General features: G+C 44.9%; 1 protein-coding gene and 1 pseudogene across 1 annotated transcript; both read left to right on the top strand.

Annotated features, from left to right (window-relative positions):
• The first annotated feature begins 3,246 nt into the window (after positions 1-3,246).
• Positions 3,247-4,197, top strand: LOC131900725 (olfactory receptor 2AG1-like). Its single transcript, XM_059252048.1, has one exon. It carries the CDS (start codon positions 3,247-3,249, stop codon positions 4,195-4,197), a length of 951 nt encoding a protein of 316 aa, XP_059108031.1.
• A 131-nt stretch (positions 4,198-4,328) lies between these two features.
• Positions 4,329-6,476, top strand: LOC131909669 (neuroligin-4, X-linked-like; annotated as a pseudogene).
• The last annotated feature ends 2,424 nt before the right edge of the window (positions 6,477-8,900 follow it).

The following is an 8,900-nucleotide window of genomic DNA, read 5'->3' as shown; positions in this document are numbered from 1 at the left end:
GTTTTGAATATCAGATTAAGTTTTCTACTTCCTTCCTACAACTTTCATATTGGTTCACAGACAGCAGCAGAAACATAGTAACCTCAGCGTGACACCCAAGAACAGTCTGAAGATGAATCAAAAACTGTTACTTGCTTGGTTGTCCCCATGGCTATTTTCAGCGATGTCTGAAGATGAAAGGAACCAATAGCACATCCCTGACACCTGACATGAGATGGATTTCTAATATACTGCACCAACTTAGCAAACTTTAAACAAATCAAAAACTGCTGGAGGAAATAAAACCTGACCTCCCAATGTTTGTAATGAAACACCCTTAATTTTCAAACAGTCCAGTGTGAAGCCAGATGCAGGTAGGTAGGATTCTCACCACCTAAGGTAAGGAATTTTTCTCTCTTTTAATGACATATGTAGGTTTTAGGCATTCGAGTCAAGAATTAGAGTCAAGAGCAGTATCTAAACACTTAAACTAACATCTGTCAAGTTTTCTAGTGCATTGAAATCCACAGACTTTTTGGTCTATCTACTTTTGATTTTTTGAATATGAAAAGAGGGTCATTAGGACTGATAGATTCCATAAAATAGTTCAGTCCTCAGTAACTCCTTCCTGGTAGGAGTCTTAGTACAGGCCTTCAGACCTTATAGATGTCACTGGCTTCTGATAATATCTATCAGATAGATGATTGCCTTCAAAAACCAACTGAACTAATGAGATACTTGTTCCACATTCTCATATCTTTTTCTCAAACTATTGTTGGTCTCCAGAGAAGCCAATATAGACTAATGAAATGTTCATGCATATATGCAAAGAAGTGACTATAGGACTTATACAAAAATGTTTCACTTTTACCTTCATTTTAACTTCATGCTCTGAATTAGCTTCATCTCTGCAGTTCCATGATGCACAGCCAAGGTTCCTGTCAACATTAGACCCCTCCCCTTGTCAGCTTCTTCATGGCTGTTGGCACCATGCTTCAATAGCAGCTTTCCAGAAAGAAAACTCCCCAATCCCTATTCCCCTTCTATCTGGTGCATATCTATATTTACAGGAAAGAGCATGGACATTGGGATCAATGGCTGTATTAGGATAGGATTATTTGGGCAGATTATATCACAGAGTACCTCTTCCTTGGTGGAATTTTGTCATATCTCCTAAGCATAAACAGAACCATTTTTATATGAAGGGCAGAAATCTTTTATTTCTATGACCTTGCAGGCATAGTAATCTGTTAAAATAAAAAAAATGTTCACATTGATTATAAAGGTTTAACTATAAACCCAACACTTTCTCAAGCTTAGTTTCCCCCAGCTTTAGACAGTAATCCTCTTTCAGGCTCACAGAGAATGTGGGGCTTTGAAACAGGTAATTAATGTGGACAACCTTGTGTTCTTGCAGTGAGGTTTTTACAAACAAATGTGGACTCACGAAATGTACAAAATGAGCTGGACAGTTTGGTGCATACTTAAAATGCCAGCACTGCAAAGGCTGAGGCAAAAGGTTCTGTTGGACTATATAGAAAGACCTTCTTTAAGAACATACAAGCTGGAAGGCAGTGGCTCATCTTTTTTTTTTTTTCAATACAATTAAGTTCTACATATCAGCCACAGATTCCCTTGTTCTCCCCCATCCCGCCTCCCTCACCTTCTCCCCAGCCCACCCCCCATTCCCACCTCCTCCAGGGCAAAGCCTCCCCCGAGGACTGAGATCAACCTGGTAGACTCAGTCCAGGCAGGTCCAGTCACCTCCTCCCAGGCTGAGCCAAGCGACCCTGCATAGGCCCCAGGTTTCAAACAGCCAACTCATGCAATGAGCACAGGATCCGGTCCCACTGCCTGGATGCCTCCCAAACAGATCAAGCCAATCAACTGTCTCACCCATTCAGAGGGCCTGATCCAGTTGGGGACCCCTCAGCCATTGGTTCATAGTTCATGTGTTTCCATTTGTTTGGCTATTTGTCCCTGTGCTTTATCCAACCTTGGTCTCAACAATTCTCGCTCATATAAACCCTCCTCTTTCTCGCTAATTGAACTCCCAGAGCTCCACCCAGGGCCTAGCCGTGGATCTCTGCATTCAGATCCCTCAGTAGTTGGATAGGGTTTCTAGCACAATTAGGGTGTTTGGCCATCCCTTCACTAGGGAAGGTCAGTTCGGGCTATCTCTCTACCATTGCCAGCAGTCTGTTGTGGGGGTATCTTTGTGAATTTCTGTGGGCCTCTCTAGCACTTTGCTTCTTCCTATTCTCATGTGGTCTTCATTTACCATGGTCTCCATGAGGTTTGCAAGCAAATGAATGGATCTAGAAAAAAATCATCCTGAGTGAGGTAACCCAGACTCAGAAAGACAAACATGGTATGTACTCACTCATAGGAGGATACTAGATGTGGAACAAGGATGACTGGACTGCTACTCACATCACCAGGGAGGCTACCTGGAAAACTGGACCCTAGGAAGGACACGGGGATCGCCCAATGACAGAGAAATGGAATGAGATCTACATGAACAGCCTGGACATGAGTGGGGGTAATGAAGGGTGAGAATCGAGGGAAAGAGAGCTTAGGGGAGCGGGAGATCCCAGCTGGATCAACAACAGAGAGGGAGAACAAGGAATAGGAGACCATGGAAAGTGGCTCACCTTTTAATCCCAGCACTCAGGAGTCAGAGGCAGACATATTGCTGTGAGTTTGAGGCCAAGTTGGTCTACAGAGTGAGTTTCAGGACAGCCAGGGTTGCACACTATCTTGAAAAAAAGAGCAGAAATGTGGATTAGCAATGGAAATAATTTATTAAAGTCACATCTCTGTATCAGTTGAGAATTTTATATTTAAATTAATTTAAATTCATATGTCTATGCAGAAAGCAAACTGGAATGTTAAAAGTACTAACCAAATTTACACGAAAGGAATGCTGTGGTATTTTATTAATCTTAACAAAGAGATAGTTTGGTCCTCCTAGAAAGATACTTCTTCAGGTTTACTATCTTGTATAATATTTTCATCATGTTACATCCTATTTTTAATTATTACTGTAGTACATGATGTACACTTAGGTAAATCTTTCTTTAAGATACAATTGCCAACTAGAAATTTGGAAACCAAGAAGCAAAGCTACTTACTAGTGGGAAAAATGTCACCTTACTGGAGTCATGTTGGGCATCCTAAGTGAACTCTGATGTTACAAAACCAAGGTCCATATTAGCAAAACTGAATTGAACCATCTTATTTTGGCAGCTAAAGAAATGACTCAAAATGGAGCCTTTGAACTCTACCTTGGGAAGTGCCTTCATATTGGTGGGGATTCTAGATGACAGTGGCTCTCCTGAACTTCTCTGTGCCATGATCACAGTCCTGTACACATTGGCTCTGACTAGCAATGGACTGCTGCTCCTGGTCATCACTGTGGATGGACAACTCCATGTGCCCATGTACTTTTTGCTTGGGCAGCTCTCTCTCATAGACTTCTTTCTCACATCAATTATCATTCCCAAGGCTGTCATGGATTTTCTGCTCAAAGACAACACTATCTCTTTAGGGGGTTGTGCCCTTCAGATGTTCCTGGCACTGACACTGGGTGGTGCAGAGGACCTCCTTCTGGCCTTCATGGCCTATGACAGGTATATTGCCATTTGTCATCCTCTGAACTATATGATCTTCATGAGGCCAAGCATCTGCTGGCTTGGAGTAGCTACATCATGGATCCTAGGATTCCTGAGTGCTCTAGGATATACCATCCACACCATGCAGTATCCCTTTTGCAAATCCCGGAAGATCAGACACCTATTTTGTGAGATCCCTCCATTGCTGAAGCTGGCCTGTGCAGACACATCCACATATGAGCTCATGGTTTATGTGATGGGTGTGGCATTCCTAATTCCACCTCTTGCTCTCATCCTGACTTCCTACACATTAATTCTTTTCACAGTGCTCAACAAGCCCTCAAATGAAGGAAGGAAGAAAGCCCTTATCACCTGTTCTTCTCATTTAACTGTGGTTGGGCTGTACTATGGGGCTCTCACGGTCATGTATGTCCTACCCAGTTCCTACCTTAGTCCCGAACAAGAAAACATCCTCTCTGTTTTCTACAGTGTTGTCACTCCAGCTTTGAACCCCCTAATCTACAGCCTGAGGAATAAGGAGGTCATTGGAGCCTTGAGGAGAGTCCTGGGAAAGTGGTTGCTGCCCACACAGTCTACTTTTTAGGGGCTTCTCATAGGTATCTTCTAGACTTATTTCTTCCTCAGCATCAGCAGACTCCTGCTATATATAAAATTCTCCCAGTGAAACCAAGGCAGTAAAAAATATTTCTTTTGCTAGAGAAGCAGGGACTATAAATGTCCTTGGTGAAAGTTCTTTGAGTCTTCATGTGGCTTTTTACAAGAAGAGGTTCACACTGTTGAAAATTATGCTTTATCTTTAAAAGTTAGGCCAGGACCCTTTGTGGCAGCAGCAGCCGCTCAGGCATTGTCGGGGTGAGCACCAACTACGGGAAGCTCCGGGGTGCATGTGGCACTGCCCAGTGAACTGGGCACCATGGAGCGGTTCCTGGGTGTGCCCTACGAGGCCCCGTCCACTGGGGGACCTGCTGTTCCAGCCGCTGGAGCTGCCCTCATTCTGGCCCAGCTTGTGCAATGCAGCCTCGAGGTTCACGCCCGTGTGCCCGCAGCAACTGGAAGAGCACGTGCGCTGCGCTGCAGGACATACTGCCTGTGTGGTTCACCGCCAACCTTGACACACTGGCCACGTATGTGCAGGACCAGAGCGAGGACTACCTCTACCTGAATGTCTACGTGCCCACTGAGGTCGACATCCACAACCCGATCAGCAAGAAGCCCATGATGGTGTACATCCAAGGCGGCTCCTACATGGAGGGCACCGGCAACATGATCGACTGCAGCATCCTAGCAAGCTATGGCAACATCATCGTCATCACCCTCAACTACCGCCTGGGCATCCTTGGCTTCCTGAGCACGGGCGACCAGGCTGCCAAGGGCAACTCCGGGCTCCTGGACCAGATCCAGGCGCTGGGCTGGGTGGAGGAGAATGTCGGTGCGTCACCATCTTGTGTCAGCCTGCTCATGCTCTCCCACTACTCCTCGGAAGGCCTGTTCCAGAAGGCGATCATCCAGAGCAGCACAGCGCTGTAGAGCTGGGCGATGAACTACCAGCCGGCCAAGTACACGTGTGCGCTGGCGGACCAGGCCGGGTGCAACATGCTGGACATGAGCGAGCTGTGCCTGTGGTGGGCGGCGGCCTGGCGGGAGCTGGCGCAGCAGCGGGTGTCACCGGCCACGTACTACGTGGCGTTCCATTCGGGCCGCGATTGACGGCGCCGTGATCCCCAACAACCCTCAGATCCTGATGGAGCAGGGCGAGTACCTCAACTACGACATCATGCTGGGCATCAACCAGGGCAAGGGGCTGCGCTTTGTGGACGGCGTGTTGCCTAGCGATTTTGTGGTCTCGATTTTTGTGAACAACCTCTACAGCTACGGCTACCTGGAGGGCAAGGACATAAGGGAGACCATCAAGTTCATGTACACGGACTGGGCGGACCGCGAGAACGCAGAGACACTGCGGAAGACGCTGGTGGCGCTGTTCATGGACCACCAGTAGGTGGCAACGGCGGACCTGCATGTGCAGTACTGGTCGCCCCCCTACTTCTATGCTTTCTACCACCACTGCCAGAGCAACGAAGCCCGCGTGGGCCGACGCCTCGCACGCACGAGGACGAGGTGCTCTACGTGTTTGGCATGCCCATGCTGGGCCCCACCGACCTCTTTGCCTGCAACTTCTCGCGCAATGACGGCATGCTCAGCACGGTCCTCATGACCTAATGGACCAACTTCGCCAAGACTGGGGATCTGAACCAGCTGGTGCCGCACGCAGGACACCAAGTTCATCCACACGAAGCGTCTCGTGGACCAAGTACAACCTCAAGGACCAGCAGCTCTACCTGCACGACGGCCTCAAGCCGCACATGTGCGACCACTACTAGGCCACCAAGGTGGCCTTCTGGCTCGAGCTGGTGCCGCACCTGCACAGCCTGCACGACATCTTCCAGTACGTCTCTGACGGGCGCCGCTGCCAGACTTATGACGTCGTTCCTGCGCGCCGGGACCTGCTGCTCGCCTGCCAAGCTCTGGCTGGCCACAAAGCGCCCCTCTGTCACTACCGGAAACAGCGGCGCCGGCGGCGGCGGGCGGCATGGGCGACCGGACGCGGGGAGGTGGGGGACAGGGCCGCGGTCGCTTCCCTTTCCATCACCACCGTGGCCCGCCCTGAAACACTGCAAAATGGCCGCCACTTCCGCCCCAGAATTGGAAATGGGAAGTGGAGGAGGACTTAGCGCCCAGCACCCAGTACGGCGGCACCAGGGACTGAAGACAGCACTACACGCGGAGAAGGAAGAGGAATTTTGGGAATTAGCGGGAAAAGGATTCAAGTTTTCATTTGAAAATTTTTTTTCTTTTTGCGGTTGAGGTGCAGATGGGAAAACAGGGAAATTTCCCAAAATTTCAGCGGGAAAATGATTTAAATTTTTGGAAAATTTAATTTTTTGTTTCCCAGGTCACGGATAAAAATTTGGAATTTTGTGGAATTTTAGGGAAAAATAATTTGAATTTTTAATTTTGGCTTTTATTTGGACAGCAATGGGGAGAAAAGTGCGTATGGTGCATGCACTCCTGGCTCCTGGGGGGAGGAAAAAATGTGAATTTTTATTTGAATTGAAATTCAAATTCAGTTAAAAGAGTAGTTGGGACCCAAACCTGGGAATTTTTGCCAGGAATCAGTGGTAAAATTGGAAATTTTGTATTTTCATGGAAATTTGGTGGAAATTTCAAGACTAAGGTAACACAAAGCATTTTCTAGAATTTAATTTGGAAAAACAGCCACATTGTGGTTTGGATGGAGGTGGACACTGGATGTTTTATTTTTATTTTATTTTATTTTATTTATTATTTTTGTTTTTATTTCGGTAACAAGTGTAAAAACAGCGTTCTTTTTTATTTAAAATTTGATGGAAATTCCCCCCCCCCCAAAAAAAAAACAGAATTTAAGTGTTTATTTCGGAACGGAGGACAAAATTTTTGAAATTTTTATTTTTTTTATTTTTTATTTTTTAGATTTTTCGAGACAGGGTTTCTCTGTGTAGCTTTGAGCCTTTCCTGGAACTCACTTGGTAGCCCAGGCTGGCCTCGAACTCACAGAAATTCGCCTGCCTCTGCCTCCCGAGTGCTGGGATTAAAGGCGAGCGCCACCACCGCCCGGCGAAATTTTTATTTTAACAGCTATGAAAGCGATGAACCCTACGGGGTTTGCAGGGAGAAAATCATTTTTATTTTCACAGAAATGAAACAGGAATTTTCCGGAGAAACCAAACTCGGGATGTTTTCTGGAAGAGAAAAAATTTGAATTTTTATTTTAATTTTGGCGGAAAAGGAAACTGGGAAAATTTCCTGCAATTGAGATGGATTTTTTTTCATTTTTATTTTAATTATGATGAAAAGGGTAAAAAAGGAAAAGGGATGGTGACCCAGCGTGCCACAGGGCATGTGGAGGAGACATTTTGAATTTTCATTTTCATTCTAACACACCAACAGAAAAAGAACCATATTGGGTGATCCACGCAACAGGGGGCAGAGACACGGGACCCAGAGCAGCGCTCCATGGGAACTTCTTTCATGCCCTGCTTTGGGGACGGGAACAGGACCGGAGACTTTTATTATTGAAAGAAAAAAAAAAAATTGAGGGCTGGAGAGATGGCTCAGAGGTTAAGAGCACTGACTGCTCTTCCAGAGGTCCTGAGTTCAATTCCCAGCAACCACATGGTGGCTGACAACCATTTGTAATGAGATCTGGCGCCCTCTTCTGTATACATAATAAATAAATAAATCTTTAAAAAAAAAAAAAAAAAAAAAAAAAATTGACGATGCAGAAAAACTGAAAAAAAAATAAAAATAAAAATCGGGGGGAAAAAAAAAGGAAATCGCAGCACACGCGTGTTTCTGGCCCGGATTCTATTTAAAGAAAACTTTGTACAAAAAAAAGGAAAATTAATAATTAAACGCTATGCTGTATATAATCCCTGGGGTCCAAACGTGGGGAAAAATTTGCATAGAGCATGGGGGAGGGGCAGGGACTGAAAAAAAAATTTTTTGAAAAAAGAAAAAGATATTCCAGGCTAAGGTACCTAAGAAGCAAGCAAAAACATAACAAATAATGAAATAGAAACAAAGAGAAACAATACAAAGAATCAATGAAACAAAGATTTGGTTCTTTGAGAAAACACTGTAGAAAATTCCCTAGCCAAACAAACTAAAAGACTGACAGAGAATATCCTAATTAACAAAATCAGAAACGAAATTGGGGACATAACAATAGACACTGAGGAAATTCAAAGAATCGTAAGGACATACTTTAAAAACCTGTATTTCACAAAATTGGAAAAATGTAAAAGAATTGGATAATTCTCAATAGGTACCTCTTACCAAAGTTAAATCAAGATTAGATAAACAATTTAAATAGGCCTATAACCCCTAAGGAAGTAGAAGCAGTCCTTAAAATTCTCCTAACCAAAAAGAGCCCAGGTCCAGATGGGGTTTTAGTGCAGTACTCTACTAGACATTCCAAGAAGAGCTGCTGCCAATACTCCTCAAATTATTCCACAAAATAGAAGCAGAAAGAACATTTCCCAACTCATTTTATGAGGCCACAGTTACCCTGATACCCAAAACACATAAAGACCCAACAAAGAAAGAGCATTATAAACCAATTTCCGTTTTGACATAGATGCAAAAATACTCAATGAAATACTTGCAAACCAAATCCAAGAACACATCAAAGAGATCATCCATCATGATCAAATAGGATTCATCCTAAGATTAGGGATGGTTCAACCTATG

The sequence above is a fragment of the Peromyscus eremicus genome, chromosome 1 (genome assembly GCF_949786415.1).
Source record: "Peromyscus eremicus chromosome 1, PerEre_H2_v1, whole genome shotgun sequence".
NCBI lineage: Eukaryota > Metazoa > Chordata > Mammalia > Rodentia > Cricetidae > Peromyscus > Peromyscus eremicus.
This window is presented reverse-complemented; position numbering and strand designations above follow the sequence as displayed.

What these genes read in the sequence shown, in the direction of transcription:
- LOC131900725 (XM_059252048.1), top strand. Translation starts at nt 3,247, where the DNA reads ATGGAGCCTTTGAACTCTACCTTGGGAAGTGCCTTCATATTGGTGGGG.